General features: G+C 36.9%; 1 protein-coding gene across 3 annotated transcripts in view; it reads right to left on the bottom strand.

Annotated features, from left to right (window-relative positions):
- The window catches only part of BTBD9 (BTB domain containing 9), a 125,738-nt gene that overhangs the window by 25,398 nt on the left and 76,616 nt on the right, over positions 1 to 23,724 (bottom strand). For all 3 annotated transcript variants that reach the window (XM_048080070.2, XM_048080072.2, XM_048080073.2), the window contains exons 9-10: positions 17,675 to 17,864; positions 8,254 to 8,361 (exon numbers count right to left, since the gene is read on the bottom strand). In XM_048080070.2, coding sequence (XP_047936027.2) covers positions 8,254 to 8,361; positions 17,675 to 17,864 — 298 coding nt within the window. The remainder of the gene's footprint in view (positions 1 to 8,253; positions 8,362 to 17,674; positions 17,865 to 23,724) is intronic.

The following is a 23,724-nucleotide window of genomic DNA, read 5'->3' as shown; positions in this document are numbered from 1 at the left end:
AATATTAAAACACACATCTATTTATATCATTATCTCGACAATTTTTAGGGGTCTCCAAAGACACACTCAAGGCTTTGATTGCATGGGAGAAAAACACCTAAAAGAAGCAGTTACTGATACTATGAGTATTATTGGTTATTGCTTGTTTTCTCTGAGGCAGAACCAAGCTAACATCCCAATTGATGTCAGTGTTACTGTGATGTTTTCTCCACCATCCTCACAATAACATAATGAGAACATGGCAGTCACATGGCAAAACAGAGCAAAGCAAAAAAGAGCTATACAAGCTTCAATGCATATGGTGCATGCAGAGCTGCAGTATGGTAAAGCATTCAAAGGAGACGACATGCACTGCAGTCTGCAACTCCTTATTGCTCTTTTCAAGACTTGTTCAAAAAATCCAAGCATATTTGTGGCTGAAAAGCAACAAGGAACAGAAAATAAAAGTGGAAAAAAAGCATAAGGCATTAGCAATTTGAAAACCTTGTGATCCCAAATCACTGTTAAGAAACAACTTAAAAGAAACCAGGCCTTTCTTAATCAAACTAGACTCAGCTAAAATAAAAGCCAGCAAATTAAATACTAGATGCAGAATTTTCACGCTTCCGAGAGCCTCCTAATGTTCTGAAATAGTATACAACTCTGGTTTGTGGCTGTGAAATCTTTGTGCTTAATAAGGCAGGTATGTGAAGCTGCAGCTTCTTTCTTCTTTTGCTTTATGAGAATCTTTCAAAATACGAGCATATAAACACTAGGTAAAATACGTACTTCAGTGCCTCAATCGTTCAGGGCTTTTAAGCTCAATAATTACACAAAATGACCCTTTATATCTGTCTGACTTGCTTCAGTAGGCATTACTAGCAGCATAATGAACAGATTAATGAGAACCCTCAGTTTATTTTTCTGAAGTGAGACTTGAAATTGAGCTTAACAATGTAGCAATTTCCCAGACATCTTGCTTAACTATATTTCATCTTTGTATTGTATGAATGTGGCTGCACCAAGACCCGGACTCAGAGAAGACATTCAGATTTCACAGAGTCGCTGTGAAATTAAACTTCATGTAAAATGGGATGAACTGTGGTCAAAATATACCGTGTTTTGACGTGAGGTACAAGAACATTTTTGCTGTGAAATTAACTCCATGCACAATACGATGAGCTGTGGTTTAAATACACTGCTTGACGTAACAGGTACAAGAGCAGCTCTTTTTACCCTGTTCCACTCTGCCACTTGGGAGCTCAGGCATGAAACAGAACTAAGGACTAGACAAAAATTAGACAAAAATGTTATTTTTTCATTCTAGGTATGACAGGATAATAGATACATGCAAGACAAGAAAAAACAATGTGAGCATATGGACAGTTGGAAAGGCAAAACAGCTAAGAAGTGTTTTAAGAGATTTTATTGTAAGAGAAGACAGTTGGATGAAAGTGGTTAAGGAGAAAGCAATGGAGGAAAGTGGATATGAGTGAACTGCAGATGGGATCACAGAGGGGGACAAGAGGAAAAAACTTCTATGTTTGTGGTAAAGTATGAGGAGCTACATGTATGAGTACGCAACTAAATCAAAAGAAATATCCACACTATGATAGAGTTTACTAAGATTTCACACATGTATACGCAGGGAAAAAAGTAGCATTTGTCACTAATATTTTGCAAACTGGAACTATTTTCTAACTTTAATTCCTTAAACAAAATAAAAAACACTCTGTTGTGCATTAAAAAAGCTGTTTAGAACAGTTAAATGCAATAGCTGTTTTTAGCCTTGGATCTCTCTAGAGTTTTCTTTACCTGCGACTTGCTATTAAAGGAAATAAGGAGTTTCTGAAAACTCAAGAAGCACACAGGACATCACAGAATGAAAATTTGAAACTGAACAAGAGCAATAAACCTCAAGGCTGAAAATTATTCTTGAAAAATTAACAGGACCAGTTAAAGAAAAATAAATTTTGTTAATGAAACTTGCATCCACATCCCAAAGGACTTTTCACAAGAAAGTACTAATTACATCCAGGCAAACTATAAAAAAAAACGAGAGGAACTGAGCTCGGAATTTCGGAATTGATATACATATTACATAATAAGATAATAAGCAATGGAAATAAGAAATTAAGTTTGGAAGTTATTAAACATCTATCATAACAGCAGTATACTTTGCATAATTAACATGAGTCCAGCAGAAAAACAAGTTGATATAATGCAAGATAGAATCACAGAATCATAGAATATCCTGAGTTGGAAGGGATCCTCAAGGATCATCAAGTCCAACTCCTGGCTCCACTCAGGACCACCCAAAAATTCTGACCATGTTATCTGAGAGCACTGTTCAAGTGCATCTTGAACTCCCTCAGGCTCGGTGCCATGACCACTTCCCTGGGGAGCCTGTCCCAGTGCCCGACCACCCTCTGGGTGCAGAACCTTTCCCTAACCCCCAGCCTGACCCTCCCCTGTCCCAGCTCCATGCCGTTCCCTCGGGTCCTGTCGCTGTCCCCAGAGAGCAGAGCTCAGCGCCTGCCCCTCCGCTCCCCTCGTGAGGGAGCTGCAGGCCGCCATGAGGCCTCCCCTCGGCCTGCTCTGCTCGGGGCTGAGCAAACCAAGGGGCCTCAGACGCTCCTTAGCATCTTCCCCTCCAGACCCCTCATCCTTGTAGCCCTCCTTTGGATGCTCTCTAATAGTTTTATGTCCTTCTTAGATTGTGGCGCCCCAAACTGCACGCAGTGAGCCTGCACCAGCGTAGAGCGGGACAACTACTTCCTTCCCTTGACCAGCTGGCAATGCTCTGCTCAACGTACCCCAGGACATGGTTGGCCCTGTTGGCTGCCAGGACACGCTGCTGATTCATATTCAGCTTGCTGTCTACTAAACCCCCCACGTCCCTTTCCACGAGGCTGTTCTTCAGCCTCTTATCCCTCGTTTACATTTATCCATGGTCCCCGGTGCAGAATCAGGCACTTGCTCTTGTTAAACTTCATGCAGTTGGTGATTGCCCAGCCCTTTAATTTGTCAAGATCTCTCTGCAAGGCCTCTTGGGTAGCCTCAAGGGAGTCAACAGCCCCTCCCAATTTAGTGTCATCCACAAACCCAGTATAGCTTCAAGTCCTGCCACCAAGTCATTTATGAAAACACTGAAGAGAACTGGCCCTAAAACAGAGTCCAGCAGAACCCCACTAGTGTTATAAACCTTTTGAAAATGAAGCCATGCCCTTCACCAGGAAAATGATAAATCTGTCCCTAGGCAACCATATAGACAGTTGATACCAATTGCCCTAGAACTGCTCATAAATAAACAATATTTATTGTCTCCCAAATTCTATCAGAGTATTCAATTCCTTTTTTTCCTACTGGAAAACTGCACATTATACAGCTGCTATCATGGATTAGATCCATTCCACAGTAACTATACAAGAGAACTTTAAAAATTATACTCCGTCGATAACCTTGATGATAGCCTGTTTCATATTTGTCTTTATAGGACTTATTTTATCAAAAGAGTCATTAACTCTGAGGTCTGACTCCTACTGGCCTTTGGTATCTTGTTTTTCGTTTGACTTTCAGCCTTTTTGTCAGCAAATTTTTCTAACAAGTGCACGACTATTTTTCAACACTAACGTGCTCAAGCCAACTTATCATAAATGCTTAAAAAATAGAACAAAACATGGCTGTTTTTCATTACGGTCATACTGTGTAGAGAAAAACAGTTTATTGTGGAAAAGAAAAAAAATGCCTACGTAGGGCATTTTAAAATTGGCAATTAGACAACAACCAGTATGCATTAATTGGCTATCACTTAGGGGAGGTAAGGAAGCTTTCTCTGCGAAGATAACAGACATCCAGTTTGTCTTCACCCTTTTTAAAAGGCTGTGAGAGATGAGGAGGTTAGGAGTAGACTGACAGGTTTTGTCTTTGAGCACCAAATTATTAATTTACACAAAATACTACATTAAAAATATGATTAGAACAACCCAAAGCAGCATACTGAGAGTTTAAATGGAAACTTCATACTTCAGTAGACTGCCAAAATCAATATATGCTATTCAAGCAGAATTTGATTTAATTTTCTTTCTCATTGTTTTGTTTGCCACTTACAAATCATCAGAGATGTCTGTTGAGGTTTGTGTTTGCTGCCTTTATGGGTCACTCTATCTCGTGTGCCAGAGATGCGACAAAATGATGTGGTGACCTCACAGAACACTTGCAAGGCAGCACGCTAATGACTTCAGCAGAGGACTGTAACTCCACTGAAAGAGTATGCAGACAGAAAGCCAGGCAGCAAAGAGCAAAGCAAACAGCTCTGATCCACAAGTCTTTGAAGACAGAAAAAGAGAATACAGAATATTACTAGCAAAGTAAATTTTCTCATCGCAAGTATTCTATCTCTTGGAATATGGGCCCCTGTGAAATTCTCTCGAGTTTTAACTCCATCCACTTTCATTTGCTACTGCTGCATATTCTGCACAGAAAAACAAGCGAGTTACTTTTCTAGAGTCTACTGCAGGATATTTACCACAGACCTAATGCCAGGAAGTGTAAGCCCAGGATTTCAAGACATCATCAACCACCTAGAATTCACCCACATATCTAAAATTTTTAAAAGAAACAGAGATATCTCGGGTATACTTTTTCAAAGAATTCATATTTCAGCCTCACACAAATACACATATAATAATATTTAATAACAGATTCTCAGTTGACAGTTGCTCTGAGAGGTACCTGTAGTCAAACAGGCAATCATAATCCCAAGGACATACCTACATTTATTTATTTTTTAAACAAAGAAATGCATAAACCTAAGCGATTGGAGTTCATATTTTTGAGTGCTAGGATGCCTAACATTCATCAAAAAAATCAGGATTCAGATGAGACAAAAAATAGCTGCAAACTCCAAAAGAGAGAGAGAGGGCTGTTGCATTCATAAAAATAATGAAGACTGAAGAGACAAAGGTGTTGTTGCGTCTGTCCTATTATGCTGTAGTCTGGTTATGGCAAGTTGCTAAATGTGAGAATCCTTAACTGGTTCCCTAAACCCTAGGATGAGTCAGGCACAACGCACAGGCTGATTCTCGCTTGTCCTTGGGGAGTGCTTGAATTGCTTGACTAAAAGTCATTCTGAGGCAAATTTCTCTCTTTTGGAACTGAGATGCTTGCACAATATACCAATGTATTCATGGTAAGGGGAAGGACAGAGACAGAATGAACTGTTAACTGTAAATGAAAAGTTAAAAGCCCTGTGGGAGGTGAGATACCTGTACTCTGCACAAAAGTCCACAAACTACTTCATACAAGAACTCAATCTAGAACACATTAGATAAAGCGTCTTAAGTAAGAAACTAAAATCTCAGTACTAGAGAAAAAAAATCTCTTGCATCTAACTGGAGTATTTTAACCACTACCCTATAATGGTAAACCAGACAAATTGCACCATTTCTGCCTTAATTCAGCATCTGTTTATCTTGGTTAAAATCCAGCTCTTCGTCTCCTCTGTAAAGCTAAAATAACTTGTTTGTTTTTCTCGTAGAAATAAATCCACGCATTTTATTTTTTTTATTTTTATTTTTTAAGTACAGAAACTGAAAAATCAAAAGTGTCTGGTTCAATTTTCTCTTGTTTATTAAGATGTCTCCTCCACCATACTGAAACCTTGTCCTACAAGTATAAAGTGAGGGGCTTCATTCAGTGCATGAGTCACTGAATGATGATGTCTCTTCCACTCTACTCAACCATTGTTGAACACCAAAAAATGTTAGCTTTTTTTGGTCATAGTACCACCATTTTTCAATAAAATGAAAGTGGTCCATCTCTAACTGTAAGGAATTATGATCCTCTGTACTTTACAAAAAAAAAAGTCCTAATTTTTGTAGCCTTTGCCATTTCTGTAGTACTATTTATAAAGCTTTTTATGTATACGAATATATAATGTATAAATACATAAACATTTTATGTACGTGTATATATGTACATATACATATGTACTATTTAGATGTAGCAATCTGCTATTACAATCAAAGTAATTTTTGAGCTGAAGTCACTTCAGCATTTTTGAAAATCAAATGTATTTAAACAGCTTTCTTTGGTGAGGTGGCTGTAAAGATGTGATTTGCTGATCATAAAGTGCAAAAGATTTAAATTGGATATAAAAAATGCTCTCAAATGCAAAGAAATCACCTGAAATTTGAGGGATGGGGCTGGGGTGCAGTCCACAAATCTTTTAACTTATTGTATTTACAGGTGATATAGTATTTAAATGTAGTTACAGAGGATAATTTTTAAAAGGAAACATTTTTCAAATGAAAAAGATACATGAAAGATTTTTCAAATTGATCCTTTTTCTTTATAATTTTCTAGTCTTTGCTAAATTGAATTGTTCTGGATTTCACTGAGCTTTTGTAATTTTAAGTTTTAGGACAACGGCATTATTTGTTGAGAACAGATAGAGACTGTTACAACACTATAAATCAGTAGACTTTAAATTTAAGACTGTCATTTTGGAAGCTGGATGCATGTCTGTCAGAGCAAGAAGTTAGGGAAAGTACAATTCTCTAATTCACATGAAAACAGTTCCTGCAGCTACTGCTTTGAGAACTGCCAGAGCACTTATGTTTTGAGTCAATAATTTGAAGTATATATCATGAGGCAACAGCTACCTTCAGTTCAGGAATGCACCTATATTTGTCCAAGGTTAAGGGTTTCAAAAATCCATGGTTTGAACATTGTGAACAGATACCTGAACTGGGCAATCAACTGGCAATTCCAGCTGCACTGTGCATACTTAACGAAATGTTCCTTTTGGCTGGTCTAGGCTATTAGTACCAAAATGTACAAGGGTGAAGTGCAAAACATTTTGACTCTCTGCTCCCACTGCTGGGACAGCCAAAAAAAATAATAATATTTTTTTTTCCATTGCACTGAGATACCTTTGAAAATGATTACATATCCTTTACACTTTCTCCAGAACTGAAGGCAGAACCCAGGATTTCTGCTCATCAATACCCTGTCTGTTACAGACAGTGAAAGAATGTGTCAAGTTCTCCTTCACCCGCATATCTAGCCTGCACTGTAAATGCATCTTTGAATTGGATACATTAAGAGATAGAACAGAAACTTTAGGAAATGTGCATCAGCAGTGTTGCTAGAAAAGGACTGAATAACTTAACCACTTGGCACTAACACAGGATGGGTGGCAGCTGTCACCACACAGCTGATGACTTCAGTTTTGTCCCACAAAAGAAAGAATATCTTATGGAAAACTGACTGGGGATAAAGAAGGAGAGAAATAAGATTTTTATAAGTCTGAGCTTCCCTGGGGATCAGCCAGGAGATTATATCCTATCAACATTCACTGATTGCTGAGCATGCCTAGCTTCTGTATATGTAATGTATAAATTTGCAGCCTATCTTTTCAGTCCCAGTTGGAATTAGAACTATCAAATTGTTTAAGTTTGCTATCAACACTGAATTATTCTTCCACATTAGAACAACAGGTTTTATCAGCAGACTCAGTAATTACAGAAAAGCTGATAGAGAGTAAATATGTGGAGAGTATTCATACCTGAATTCTTCTGATTGAAGTATAAAATAAAAATGAAACTTTTTCTTCCCTTTTCTCTTTTTAAGAAGCTTTTTTTTTTTTCCTCTCCCTATGGAAGGCATCTGTTCAAAAGCAGAGTACCTGTCCTGTGTGCACTGACCACATGGTCATCACTGAGAAAAGGTCAAGCTAGGTAACTGAGTTCAGTGGGCGATCTGTGACAGTTTTGTCCCAACCCTCACTTCCTCCATCCCTTTCAACTCTCTGTATCATGCTTCTATGTGCTTTGGTAGGGGTGGAATACATTTGGTAAAGAAAATCCTTTACCAAGCTCTCTTCCCTCCCGTACCAAGTTTCTCAACAAGGGGTGATTTAAGGGTTACCATATACGTGAACTTTGGACAAATGTGGTTTAACTCCCAGGGCTCACAAAAACAAATGTATGGAAGCTGGGCTGTTTCTGAGAATGAATAATCAAACTGGAAAACATAGTACTTGTCTGGCTCTTCACAACGTGATCCTGGTTTGAAAGGCTAAATATTTAGCCAGATGAGAACCTACAACTTCCTGAAGTTATAATGGTCCAGAATTTGTAATCTATAGGTTATGCAATGATCATTCTTTTCACAATCAAAAAGTCATCTATTTAAATACTGAACAAAAGGAAAATAAAAAGTTTTCTAGTTCCAGCTTTGTGCAAATAAGAGGAAAAAAATTAAACTCACTTGCAGGAAATTTTTGTGCGATCAGCCACCATAGTCCATTGCTGCTGATTTGTTGAGACCTCAATGTAGTAGCTGTAACTCCGATCGTCACAGTCCCAAAGCAGCAACCTAAGTGAGGAAGCAGTTGAGTGATAAGTAAAATAAACATAAAACCAAGATGCTTAAGTTTTCTAGTCCTGTATTTCCACCTCTTAAATCCTTTCTAAAATCACCTGTTTATTCTGGAAGGTGCCTCCAACATTCAGGAAGATCCTTACTGTTTCCGTCATCTCAAACTTGAGAATCTCTATTCTCATTATCCTAAGGCCAATAACTGACTTACAATAACCACGTTACTGACATTATTCTATGACATTCATCCCATTACTTTTAATGTATTTGAAAGTAAATAAATGAGCTAGTCTATTTGGCATATAGCATTGCCTGCTTTAAACCTGCATCAAAGATGTTTCGAAAGGTCAATTTAAAAGGGGAAAGATAAAGAGATTCTGGTGACTAGAAAGATTACACTGTATTCTTAACTGTATTTTTATATTATTATTTTTTTGGTAAAAATAGCAAACAGTTTTAAAAGAAAAAGAAAGGCAAGTAAGAAAATTGGATTTCCTGGTTCATCATGATATAAGGGAGAGTGCACTGAATTTTTGACCAAATTGCAAAAGAACAAACAAAAGAACAAGAAAAAAAAATAGTGGTCTCAAGGATTCGTTCCACATGCATCCTCACAAATACTCGTATCTTCAGGAAGTGTGATAAATGGTATAGCAAACAGGCTTCAAGTTCCATCCTTATCTCACAGAGGGGAAGATCTAAAGCATCAGGGTTGTGATTTTGCCTGATTATATAGTTCTCAAAAAACACATCTGGCAAATGTTGTATCTTTACTACTCCTTCCCTTTATATGGGGATTATCTCTCTCGTAACAGATGTTTGAAACCCCAAGCATCATTTCTTCATTTCATTTTGTTTCTCATGATATGAATTAAAGCAAAGCCAAGAACCTTGCCCTTCCTCTCCTCCCCTGTCAGTGGGATAGGACGAGATGTGTGCAATAGAACAAATTCTAGTATAAATTCTTTCCAGCATATTTGGGAACCAATATGTAGCATCTTTTTTGCATCCTTTCTTCACCCCCCCCCCCCCCGAATGAAGCATCCACAAATAACAGGAGGGTATTTACACACACTAAAGGGGCAACTGACTGGCCGAAAGAAAGGCAGACACTTCTGCAATTTCTTCTTTAGAAGCAGTTAAACATTCACATTTTGATTATTAGATGAATTTTTGCCTACATTTTACATAAGTCCCCTTGCTGGCTTCATTCCATTGGTTAGCAGGGTACAACTGGGAACAACTAATTGCTGCTTTCATACAAAATTTCAAAAATATTTTCTATTTTAGTTAAAGGTGACTGGTGGCAATACCATTTTCTAAAATAATGTTTTCTCTTCAACCTACCCAAAGTTTTCAGATTGCAATATTCTAAAGTGAACAATCCACGTTACGTCTGCTAAAAGAAATTATGTTTTGCTGATTTTGTTGCTGTTAAAACTCCTATTCTCTGAACTCTTACTCGATACGCATATGGAAAACAAATACCATAATAATGCAATGTACGGCACAACTGACAATCAGTTGTTGTCACCTCTTGATCCTCAGGTTCTCGTCTTCAAAGTTAGCTAACACTTGCTAGGGTTGCTAAAATCCAACAGTTTGTTACAGAAGTCAATGAACATGACTTCACTTCTACAGTGAATTTGTAGACCAATAAACAAAGAGCAGCTAACCACCCAAAACAGCTACAACTGCACGGATGACCTGAATCATAGTAATTACAGCAAAACACAACTAGAAAACTGTGAAAGCCGGGTGATACACCTAATCTGAGTTCGTTCTTCAGCTGTGAGGAAGAGCTACTGCAGATCCACACTTTTCAAAGTGCAATAGATAAGGATCCAATAATGCAAACAGCTGAAATGTTTGAAAAGAAAAGGAAATTGTGCCACACTACAGTCTTTCCCAGGCAGATAGCTTCAAGCTGTCTCTATTTAATCATCTTACAGAAGAGTACTCAAGTTTTATACTATGAATTCCCTTCTTCTAGTTGAGAAAATCTTTCTTGCTTTCAGCTGCTTCTTCTGCTGGGAGAAATGTAACTGCAAACAATATTGCTCACTTTTAACATTGAAAAACAAGACTGCTAGAGGGGGAAAATGACCACGCCATTTGCTGAACATAGAATCCTTTCTCTTATAGAGAAATGCTGTCCAAAGCAGAAGCTGGACTGTCTTCGGAATTAGTTAATTAAGGACATGTGTTTATATCTTTGTCCTAAAAAAAAAAAAAAAAAAAAAGTGCTATTACCTTCTGTTCAAAGCAATCTGGTTTAGCTCTATTTCCCATCTGGAATCCCAGCATTTGAAGTGGAATTGGGTCTACAGGTCAAGCAGATTTAAAATAAACTCCCTAGATGCTCTCAACTAAGCCCAGCACATTAATATTATGGAAAATAATAAGCTACCAATAAATAGCTTTAGGAAGCTAAAATAAAACACTTAACAGAAGCCTTTTAGTACGTGTGAATACTGTCTATTTGCAAATTAAAAATTCAGAGCTGACATAGTAAAAAATTAAAGTAGTTGCCTACAGCATCATATAAGACTTGGTTTAAAAACAACAACAAAAACCTAACACCTCTGTTTCATGAGATCTTCCCCATTCTGTTTTTCTACAGCTTGAGGGTGTTCAAATACTGAAGAGACTGAATGAAACTCATTTTCTGGATAAAAAAAAAGAAAAAAAAAGTTTATGGATTAAAATCCTGGATTTGGTAAATGTGAATAATTAATAGATCCTGACTTCCTGACTTAATACCCACGTTTAGACTAAGCCTTCCAAATGCTAAGAAGAGAGAAGAACAAAAACATATGTAAACTTGTTTTCTTTTAAGAAAAGTTGTTGAAATGTAGCTAATTATGGTTTTTAATAGGATCTTTTTCATCATGGGGGCTCGGTCCTGTTTCTTTGAACCAGGTTTTCAAAGCTACGATCAAGAGTTTGAATATCATAAGCACACTAGTGACTGTAATTACAATTAACAATACTGTAATTAAAACACAACTGGCTTGGCTTTAGAGCAAAAGGCTAACAGGACATATGTATTATATGCATTCCTTTTAAGGACACATTTAATTGCTCTCTGCCAAAACAACCTAGCCCAAGTTAAATAGCTTGAAAAAGCATATGGCTTGGGATTATTACAAAACAAACAATGAGTCAATTAAAGTTAGAAGAATCTTTCCCAAAGTGATTTAGGATGAACGTTAAATGTAGATTTTTGTTGCTTTGGGATTCATGAAAGACAGAAAAAGTTCTTATCTTACTTCATTATCTTTCATAAGAGAGAGAACGGAAGGAGACTTGCCACAGAACCTATTTCAAATTTATTCTGCATGAAATGCCTTTCTGGGTAAGTAGCAAAAAACTTTCAAGTGATTTCATGAATATTCACCAGTGCACACTGGGCATAAGGACCACTTTTTATGCCAATGCCAGGTACAATAATCTTTCAAACACATTTCAAGCAAGCTACCAGGCTAAACTTCTGTAGAAAAACTCTGTCATGCTATGATGGATATTAAATCACTGGAAAGAGAATATTTCAATGAAAAAGTCAAAACTATACTCATTGGAAACGCATCTGTTTAAAACAAAATTGTCCACGTTCCTAAGACCTTCGATATTAGAATAAAAAGCTAAATTAGCTCTTGTTCGTAAATCCCTCTCTCAAGATGGAGAAAGAAAAGCTGAACAAGCTTTATCCAGATCACTCCTGCAAGATCATGAGATTTAAATATATTTCTGATATGCCACTTCTTTCGGTATCTAAATTGTAAGCCTGTTAATCATTTAACATGATACTGTTATTTACATCACATGCTGAAAACACCTCATTTTATAAAATAAGAGCTTTTCAAATAGAAATAAAATTTAATGTTAGAGGTGTGGGAAACTGACTATATTGTCTGTTACATCAAAAGTGGCTGCTTTCTCAGCAGCATTTCCCTAAATGCCATGTGTTTCCCTGTGATTGATGGTTCCGCACTTCCACAAGCGTTCTGTGCTGTCTCTGCTTGCGTTTTATGGTCAGAATTCTGAAAAAAATTGTCACTGTTTAGTTCAGACTGCTATATAACTATATAAACAAAAAGTGTTAGCAGAATACCAAACAGTAATAGTTGTGAACCTTACAGGATGATACCCAATTCTTGAATACTATAAAGTTAGTAACACATACAGCAAAAGTATTTTATAATACTATGTTCAGAAACTATATGCATACTTCTAGAAAGCCAAAGACTATAGGAAATTAAAGCATGAGGTAACTACATTTGTTGAAAGATGGAGAAAAAAGAAAGAAACCCCACAGAATGAGTATTTTTATAAAATTTTCATTGCATTTTTGTCTCTGGTTGCCTATAATCCCTGTTCAGTTTCTGCAGTTATATATGGTTCAGCAATTACCTTGCAGAAAGTCAATCTTTTTTCTTCAGGATCCTGCAAAGGAATCAAAATCGTGCATATTTCCTATATGCTTATATGATCTTATATGATGCTTTATTCTAAGTCATGATTTCACTCTCAGTTCAGGCAAGAATAGAAAATAAAAAGAATAAAAAACTTCATAAGCAGAAGTGGTATGGAAACTTAGAAAGCATAAGAGATGTATAGGATGATGGCATAAGCAAACAGAAAACACATTAAAGCTGTCTGATATAATTTGTTAATTTAAGAATTACTCTGAATATGAAAAACAGAAGTGTTGAGCCCAACGTATCCATGTTAATAATGAAGTCTTCAAAGAGATTAAACAGGGATTAGTGACTAGTCTGCTTTTACAGAGATGCAAAATATTTGTTTACTTTAGCTTGGAAATCACTACAGTACCAAAGAATTCTGTCTCCCTCTGTCAAGCATTACTAAAGCAAGTCCCGTTCTTTCAGGACTTTTCTTTCTTTTTGGAAATTCACAGAAAAAATAAGGTTATCAGCCAAAGATTGCAGTATAATAGTATTAGATTGCAGGATAATAGTATTATTTGTCTATTCAAGATAAATGCAGAGAGAGTTAGAGCTATTGGGATATGGCAGTCTTTTCAATATTAAGGTATTAGCCATTTAAGAGTTAAATAAAAGGCACTTACATTACGTTTATAATGCTGTCTTTCTGTGTCCAGTTAAATATAATATTTTTTTCTGTCATTGATAAGGACATTTTCAGAGAGGAAAAAGGCAAGGTGTTTTTTTTTCCTCCTCTGTCCAGACATGCAACAATGTGGAAAAAACAGCCAGTGAAGTAATGTATTTTCTCTGTCTACTGACTGATCCAAGATCCAAGTATCCTATAAGCTCTTGCAAGTAGGAGCGATAAACTTCTTAATTCACATGTTTTATCTAAATTTTCATGTGTTTTCGCTAAAGACTCTATATAGTTACAACTATTTTAAAATTATTTTCAGGTCTTTTCTAGTAGAATCTATTATTGAGCACTATTATTAAAATTGTTTCAGAATTCCTGAGTAAAATTTGATGTGGAAGCCAAGAGCTCCAAATTTATATAAGAATATCTGAAAAAGTATTTGGTATTAACAAGGTTTCAACATGGTCTCCCATAGCATTCCTGTATCCTAGTTGGGATGTTACAGTTTAAATGGGTACACTACAAAATAATGGGTGAAAACTGGCTAGATTGTTTAGCTGAATGTGTAGAGGTTAACAGTTCATCATTCTCCTGGAGGCTGGTTGCAAGAGTTCCTCCAGAGTCCATTCTGGGAAAGGGATTATTCTCCTTTACTTGGCACTCATTAGGTCCCAACTGGTATATTATATCCAGTTTTGGACCCCAATACAAAACTGATAAATCTAAATCCCACAGAGGACCACCAAGATGCTCTGGAGGTTGGAGCACACAAACTGCTAAGAGGCTGAGGAAATTGGCTTGTACCTAGCAGCACTTTTCAATACCTGAGAGCATGTTATCGAAAAGACTGAGCCAGGCTCTTCACAGAGGTGCAAATGGAAAAAATAAAGACAACAGCCATAAATTAAAACACGAAGTTCCAGATGGCCTAGAAGCATGGGAAAACAGGAACCACATGAAAAGGAAAAACTGTATACTCCGTGAGGATAATTAAATATTGGAACAAGCTACTCAGAAAAGTTTTGGATTTTCCTTCCTTGAAGGTTTTCAAGACCTGACTGTGTAGTCTTTAGTAGAATGGTCTTACGCCATAGACGACCCTGCTTTGATCAAGTCTGCACAAGATCACATCCTCAAGTCCCTTCCAACCTGAATCGTTCAAAGATTCTAAGCAAACTGATAAGATTTTGCAGAAAACATGCAGACAAGATATACTCCAGAACCATTTAGCTCCCTATGCATTTCTAATGCATATTTGAGTACCAATAGTTCTTTTTTTTTTTTCATAATCAGAATTTAGTTGCCATGGGAACACATTTTGACTTTGAGCCTCTCTCCAGCGGAATTCTGATTTCTATAGACTAAAAGCATATACTACCCCTCTTTTTACCAAAAAAAAAAAAAAGCTCATATTTAATCTCTCTGATACAAATATATCCAATGGCACATTCATGCCTCTAAACTTAAAAGATGTATACTTTAATTTCTAATTATTAATTTAGAATCCAAACCCACAGTTCTAATGACTCAGTTTCTCGGGGCAGAGCAACTCATGCCATTCTGCAGTGACTAGCCTACAGAAAATGCTCCTGGAAATGTTTTTCTCCTAGGTGGATGAATGAGATCAAGGGAGTTTTCAAGTGAGCACGAAACTAACAAGCAATGAACACAGTTCAATCAGTTGGGGAAGATCTGTTAAAAAAAAAAACAAAAAAACCTACCAGTTTCATTAAGATGAAATGTTAAGACTTTGCTTTGATCTGTGTTTATATGTAATTTGATCTCTGTACCGGCCATAGATTTCCTAGTGCTAAACACAGAGATCATTGTTCACTGTCTTCCACATTGCAGAGTATAGGACATGTTCTAGACCCGTGCTAAAGCTGCAGCTGCTACACAGTGAAATCTTCCTTCCCCACTTAAAGGGGCATCTTTCCCTCATCTGCCCATGATCTCACATAGGCATGGATGTAAGCCAAAACACTTATTCTTCTGGGCAGAACGTGAAAAGGAAAAGATGACACAGTGCTAGCATTTCTGTCTCTAGGCAATGCAGGTCATCTCCTCTGTCAGATCCTTTAGATGATGATGATGATCCTTATTGTCATTTTTTAAGGAAAGCTGTTCATCTTGCTTGTACTATACATGCAGGAAAAAATGTCAAAGAAAGATGAGATTCTGATCCCATATCTGTACAATGCAATACCACATAAATCATTAAGTGCCTATTAGTTTTAAAATATGCAATAATAATGTTTATTTTGCAATTTGCTTTACACGCTTATACAATTATTATTTCCTGGCAACCAAAAATCTAGTTCACCTAATACATTATTTAATAATAAGCCTTATTAAAAAAAATCCTCCTGCTCAAGAAGAATAAATGCTAGCATAGTATTTAATATAGGAAAGTCAATTTATTACACTAACTTGAAGAGATGGTATGATTCATCAGTTGAGAGCAGAAAATTGTAAGACATGGAGACAGAGGGTCAATGAACTGAAAACAACGTTTAGTTAATATATTCTTCTCTTACTCCCTCACACAGGCAAGCCTTTGCTACTACTAAAAATTTAAGCTCGAAGTGGCATGAAAATGATGTAATTACATTTTCAATTACCTCTTTTAAGAAATCCGAGTACTGTGTCTTCCTGGTTTTCTACTTGAGATGCAATACTTAATTGAATAATAAAAACACAAAACTCAAAGGCGTAAAATATTCAACATGGAAAGCTTCCAACTATACTTCTCATTCAACTTGTTTCACATAGTGAGAACAATGCTGAACTCCCGTTATGCATAGCTTCTGTAGCTGGTAAACACACAAATCAGTACTTCTGTTATGGACAGAGATTTGCCTGGATGTCTGATTTTAAACTTGACCTTCAAAGTTTTATAACAATCACAGCAATGCCAGCGGCTAAAACAAAAACACAGCCGCAGCTTTGGAAGAAGGGAACAATTTATTTCCTTCAATTTTCATGATTCAGGGATATGGGAATTCTGCACTTCTTTTTTCCCCTGAACTCACTTCAAAAAGGCTACTTTTTATAAACGCAAACGTACAGTGATTGATAGAGAAGAGGATCCAAGAAAACTAACCACACAGTCTCAGGCATTTCCTGACACCTCCCTACTGATACTCTCCTTCAGCCTGAACAGTTTCAGACTTCCTTTTTTCATTGTTGAAGAACAAAAATTGGCAGTTTACAAAACTGACTTCAAATCTCACTTGCTAATCAATTAATTCAGAGGCAACTCTAATAGGCAGATGGCACAGAGATAGATTCTAGCAATACGCGCCTATGTATAGGGCCTCTGCTGCTAGCCAGGACCTAACCTGAAGTTTCCACATTCACTCATTGGCATGCTAACTTCAGAAACCTTTCTCTTTTTTCATTGTCACGGAGAATACAAATTCAGTTCCAGACAACACACTCTAAATTTACAGAGAATAGAGAGATATCAAGACAAGGTTCTGAATGTCTGATTTTGTGAAACAACATCATTTACAGTCAGGATCTGAAGTTGGCAAAAATATTTTCTTCACCTGTAAACAGTCCTGCTTTCCAATCTATCTCCAAAGCAGAAAAGAAAGGAAAACTGAAAAAGATTGAGTGTAAGAAGCTTCTGCACTAGCCAAAACCTTGTCTTCTCATAGACACACACACACATTCAATGGGGAAATGGCTCAATGAATTTCAATCCAGATCTAAATACCTTCATTAATCCAACACTGTAAAGCAATATTCAAGTTCTGTGCCTTTATTATACACTCTATGTTCGAGTTCATACTAATAGTGTATAGTGAAAAGGAAACCTAGATGACTTTGAGATGATGGCTTTCTTTAATAAATGCTTCTATTTTCACAATGAGATGCATATGAGGAACTGTACCTACTGTGATCACAAGTTAAGCTGCAATTGAATTTCTGTTCTAATATAAATATACATCTTTAATCTTACAATTTGACTATTACTATTATTATGCTTCGGAAATGCAATATCTTCTGGAATTGCACTGCTGTATCTTGACATACAATTCATACATTTAATTTTTAACATGCCTATTATACTGAAATAAAAAAGCTGAAAGACAATTAATAAATTGGTCCCCTAATTACCATCATTTCCAAGTGTCCTATATTTTATAGGAAAATAACTGTACTCAGCAGAAGTCTCATTGTTGCCCTTAGTTTGGAGAAAAATAAACCCCCTTACCGTATTGATCCAATCATGTAGGGCTGTGCTAGCTGTACTACAATAGCTCCACTCCCAAGCTGATGGCATGTGTACCCAGAATCCCAATCATAGTTTTTTGTGTCTCCATTCAACAAGGCATTGCGACTTCGACTTACACCCTCAATCACACTGGCACAATCTGCAATTGTTGCAACATTTTCAGCAGGAACTGCAAATTAAAACACAAAGAAGACAGACACAGTAATACAGTCAGAAAACAGTCCAGATAATAATGGTCCTTATATCTGGCAAAGAACTGGAAAAAAAATAATGAAAGTACGATCAACACAAGGAAACAACTCTTACTTAATATAAATTACAAAGCTCTGTTTTACAAGTACTTCAACACTTAATTTTTGAATTACATTAAATTTTCCTCTGTTAACATTTAACCAACTATGGAACCTTCTCTCTGCAATTCAGAGAGACTCCCCAAGCTTTTTGAATGTCACCTTTCAATAAGATGATTGATGGACATAAAAAGAACCCTATTCAGGTCCAGCACTTTCTCAGAAAATATGATTTTTAGATAACTTCCTCAAACATAAACTTCCTTTTCAAACATGTATGTCACATACACTTTCTTTCTCCCTCTCTCAAAAAAGTTAAGATGAATAAGGTTGCAAAATGATATTCTCTATGACATGCAAAAATCAAGGCTACCTGTTTAGCCATTTTGTAGGGTACATAATATTGAAAATGCAGTTTTTGCTAACTGATGACAAAAATTCTGTCTACACAGGCTGTATAAAAAAAAAAAAGGTAAGATTTTGTATGTCATCCTCTGATGAAGAATGACCAATCCGTGTGTGGTAACGCAATAAAAAAAGGAGAGGAAAAAATGTTACCAAATTATGTGAAGGACAATGATCAATTCGACAAAATTTCCAAATTCACAATATCTCATATGGAACAAATTAAAAAAAAATCAGAACAAGAACAATACCAGCTAAAACATGAAGTGCACAAAAAAATTAGAAATACATGTAAAACCAACACTGTGAATTTTCACAAGAAAAAAAGTAGTATAGATGAAAATGGATTTATGCAACATTTTAAGCCCACTTCCAACTGATTAACTTAATTACAGACAATGATTGTCTCTAAAATATGTATTTAAAGTACTACAACATCTGAAAATGGCTGAAATACAGCTATATGAAATCTCAGAGCTAATTTCACAAGTCTCCAGCACCCATAAAAGAGCTAATTTTCCATGAGGAGCTTAGGATTCCAGTACTTTATGAGGGCCTACAAGAAAGATGGGGAGAGACTCTTTACCAGGGAGTGTAGTGATGGGAAAAGAAGTAATGGTTTTAAACTAAAAGAAGGTAGACTTCGATTAGACATTAGAAAGAAGCTCTTTACTCTGAGGGTGGTGAGGCACTGGCACAGGTTGCCCAGAGAAGCTGTGGATGCCCCATCCCTGGAGGTGCTCAAGGCCAGGCTGGATGGGGCTTTGGGCAACCTGGTCTGGTGGGAGGTGTTCATGAACAGGGCAGGGGGGTTGGAACCAGCTGATCTTTAAGGTCTCTTCCAACCCAAACCATTTTATTATTCTATGATTATGTGATTCTTTGTTTTAAGTGTGCTATTAGTGTCAGGAGCAGAATCTTAAACAAACATGAAATGCTGAGGAAAAAAAAAAAAAAAGGAAAATGTGTAAGCTCATTGTCAAGTAATAATTCAAGGTAATGGAAAAGCAACAGTTTCCTAAAAATCTACTGCACTATCAAATTTGATATCATCACTGTATGCTCATCAAGAACTACTAACCCTAAAAACTAATAACCCTGCCCAGAGCAGGGGGGTTGAAACTAGATGATATTTAAGGTCCTTTTCAACCCAGGCCATTCTAGGATCTGTGTTATATGCAATGTTGTTACTATCAAAAAACAAAAAGGCTTTATGTATAAGAAGTTACATGGTTTCAGGACTGCTAAGAACATGCTTTAGGAGAACTCCCCAAGACAAGTCTAAAACTGGAGGAAAAAAAAAGTGAAGAATAAAAGGGAGGAAAGACATCAGCAGATTAAAGCAGAAGTCAATATGTATCAACACGGAGGTTTAAAGCTCTGCGAGATTTCAATGCAAGTCAGTTCCGTTCCTCCCACTACAAGAGACTCCAGAAGACCTTTTCTTCTGTCTAACTCATAGGAGGCAACATGTCTAAATCAGAGACACTGCTTTAAAGTGTTCTATGGCAACCAGGTTCCTCTTCAGGTTGCTTTGATTCCACCATGACTTTACCTTCAAAGGTACTTCACAGCACACCAGCCGATTGCTCATGTGCCCGTCCCCAGCCTAGTCAAGGTTACGGCTCTTGCTCTGACAAGTGTTTTTTGTTATCATCTTCCTAAGCAACCTGAGGAAAGAGTACTCAATTCATGTGCAACCCGACGTGAATGTGTGTATGTAAGACTACAAAGTGATGAAGTCCATGTTTTGAAAGAAATAATTTTGCAAAGATCCTGGATTCAGAGCTGAAGAATGTTTTTGTAAATAAATGTGCTTGTAATGAGCAAAAATGCACAGAAGGTGGAATACATGCAAATATGCCTTGGCATATGATTAGAAAAATTGTTTTGTGCCCATTCTATTACATAGCACTGATAGACACCGAGAGTCCAGTGCAGGGCCACAAGTATGATTAAGGGAGTGGAGCATCTTCCTTACGAGGAAAGGCTGAGGGAGCTGGGTCTCTTTAGCTTGGAGAAGAGGAGACTGAGGGGTGAAGGACATAAAGGACGAGTGTCAGGAGGACAGAGCCAGGCTCTTCTCGGTGACATCCAATGATAGGACAAGGGGCAATGAGTGCAAGCTGGAACATAGGAGGTTCTGCTTAAATATGAGACAAAACTTTTTTTACAGCGAGGGTGACAGAGCACTGGAACAGGCTGCCTGGGGGTGGATTGTGGAGTCTCCTTCTCTGGAGACTTTCTAAACCCGTCTGGACACATTCCTGTGTGATATGATTTAGGTGTTCTTGCTCTGGCAGGGGGATTGGACTAGATGATCTTTCAAGGTCCCTTCCAATCCCTAATATTCTGTGTGATTCTGTGATACTAAAAGCACCACATTATTATTTTAGAAATGTCTTGATTCAGTATTACTAAAAAGAGACATACAGAAATTTCCGGATTCTTACGGGGGGAAAAGTATTGGACATGAGGTATACTTCACTAGGAATGATCTGAAAAAAACAAAGACCAACAATGAAAAACTATGAGCACAGGCATCAAAACAAAGTTTGCTTTGGCTTTCTTTTCTTCCCCTTTTCCCTGGCAGTAAGGGAACTTCTCTGAGTATCCATTTTATACAGGCATTAAAGCATCTTTCATTTAGTGCTGCTTTTTGAAGGAAACAGAAGCTATGAATATCTAGGTTAAAAAAAATATGTAAAAGATAAAATATCAAAATCAATTATCACTAAGGCTCTGTGGCACATTTCAGACACCTTCTAAGTTATTTAAGGCATTAATTTAACATAATACTACTCAGTTCATCCAATATCGTACCTGCATGCCCTCTAAGCACCATCACGCTCTCTCACATTTAAATTTCTGCACTTATCCATGAACTCCTAAAATGATGTTATTCTGATTAGTCAAACTTCTTAACAACCACACAGAAATTGTCTTACTGTGCATTCAATACAATTCTGTGGTTTTCACTACAACGGTTAATTAGAAAGTGATTCTAACTAATTGAAGCATCCAGAAGGTGCCATACTGTTTCTTCTCTCTAGGGGAGTCTGCCACTCCCTATTTTGAATGTTTATCATCTTCTTTTATATCCGCTTGATAAATCTATTAAAAATACCATCTGGTGGGGACTCTGATCTGTGCTGTGTTTTTAAGTCCGCTGGTTCTCCTCCTTTTTCCCATTAGAATTTCTACTACAATTTGGGTCACTTGTTTACAAAAATGTACTGCCAAAACCAACGTTTTTTAAAATTTTTGTCTTGCTTTGTTTCTTGATTTTTTTTTAATCTACCAGCTATCCAGCTATTACAGTAACCAATGTTGTTAGAAAAAACAAAAGAGGAGATTACAAATATGTAAGTTCTTCCTCCCTCTTCCCCCAGTTCATACTCTTGACAAATCTAATTCACTTTTATGGAACAGAAAATATGTTTGTTAGCAAAGCATACACATTCTGTAAGCAAACAAAAGGAAAAGATGATTGAGGCTACAGTACAGGAGGAAGAAAACAGTTATTAAAACTTATTTTCTTGTTTCCTGGTCTTATGCTGAGGTATGGAGAGATGAATTGCTTGGCAGTATATTTAATTCTAGCATTATTATTTTAAGGATTCAAGAAAGGGCTTGGATACTTTTTTTTTTTTCTTATCTGTTCTTATGGTATAAATACATCCACAAAATTCTGACAATCATCTGATTTAGTCAGTACTGTTATCAACTACTAAAATGTAAACACCAGGCTATGCCACAGATATTAGAACTGCTGAAGGATAAACATTGACTTATGCCATAGACACTGCACTGGAATGTGAAGGTTTACATAGCCATGTCTGTGACTTGGAAGAGAGGGCAAATTACAATTTTGGCCAATTTTAAAAGAAAATCCCACTATTATTCCTCAATGTGCAATTGTCAGTTTGGATTAAAATAATTGCAGAGTAGGCTGCTTTTGATTCCAAACATCATACAAAAAGCATAGAAGTCATTAGAATTGGGCACACTTTTAATTGGCAACCAATTGGTTGATTACAGAGCTCTTCAACTGAAATTTGTCTGAGGAAGACTTTAAGAAATAGCAATCATTTCATAAAAGCCTTCAGAAGTAAGCAGCCTTTGTTGCAGCACTGGAAATAAGGGGGAAAAAAGTAACTGGCACCATATGAACAGATCTTTATTAAAGAATAGCACTAACTAAACTGACCATGTGGCTGCCCTTTCCCATAGAAAAAGGAAAAAAAAATCCCTGCAGTATTTAGATGGTCTTAAAATTTTCATTATTTCCTAAGGCTATGCTTGCAGTAGAGATGACTTGCATTGCTGGAGAAACCTGCATGACTCTGAAAGAAGACTAACCTTTAAAAAGAGATGAAATAAAATAAATAGCTTTGGGTGGAGTCAGCATTAAACTAGATGTGGAAATAGCACCTCTTGAGGCTTCCTTGGAGAGAGTCAGCAGTATTTTACAATGCTGAACCACATACTAGGAAACTGATACAACTGGTTTCTCTTTGTTATACATTTAAGTGGTTTTTTGTTTGTTTGTTTTTGCCTTTTAATAACTGCCAGTGAGTAAAAGACAAGTGAATGAATATTCATTTCATTTTTTCCTTTAAAACAAGTACTCCTAAGGCATTGAACAAATGGAGGTTCACAATGATTCACAAGTACTGAACAGCATTCCCCAGAGGGTGACCAAGGACATTCCAGTGTTTTATATCCATCTCTTGCTCTTCAGTCATTATTCACCGTTTCCCCTTTTGTTTGTAATGCACCAGTTTAAGGATAGTCTGAAAGACTGAGACAGACCACAGATAAACACAACTTTGTGTAAAAGCCTTCCACGTTGCACTCCCTATGGCCCTCACCAGGCTCAAAGTAGGACTGTGGCCTAGTAAAACCCGTGTGCTTGCACAGTCCTTAACCGCACCTCAGCACTGGTTAAAGGTTTTTTTTAACCACAGGACTTAGGGAAATTATCATTTTTCCCCCCTCAGGCAGATAAACAGAATTGATTCCTATATATATATGGGAAAACAAAAAACAAGAGTGGCATTGCATAGGAGAAGCCCCTTGCCCAGGGCTGTAGCTTCTTGCCACCGGGCAGATTAGAAGCCATTACGAACAATCGCATCATATTGGGTACTGCTTCTCCCTTGAGAGGAGCATGCCTCCTGCTTGTGAGAATGTTAATTTGTTTTGGATTGCAGATTAAATATTAACGACTAAAGACCATTCAAATTTCAGAAGTTAAAAAAAAAAAAGTTTTTGAGATTTAAAAATATTTGCATCCCTGTTACACAAAACAGTTATGTCAATCTAGTGAAT

Source organism: Anser cygnoides, chromosome 3 (genome assembly GCF_040182565.1).
Source record: "Anser cygnoides isolate HZ-2024a breed goose chromosome 3, Taihu_goose_T2T_genome, whole genome shotgun sequence".
Taxonomy (NCBI): Eukaryota; Metazoa; Chordata; class Aves; order Anseriformes; family Anatidae; genus Anser; species Anser cygnoides.
The sequence above is the reverse complement of the archived record's forward strand: the minus strand, read 5'-3'. Positions and strand labels throughout refer to the sequence as shown.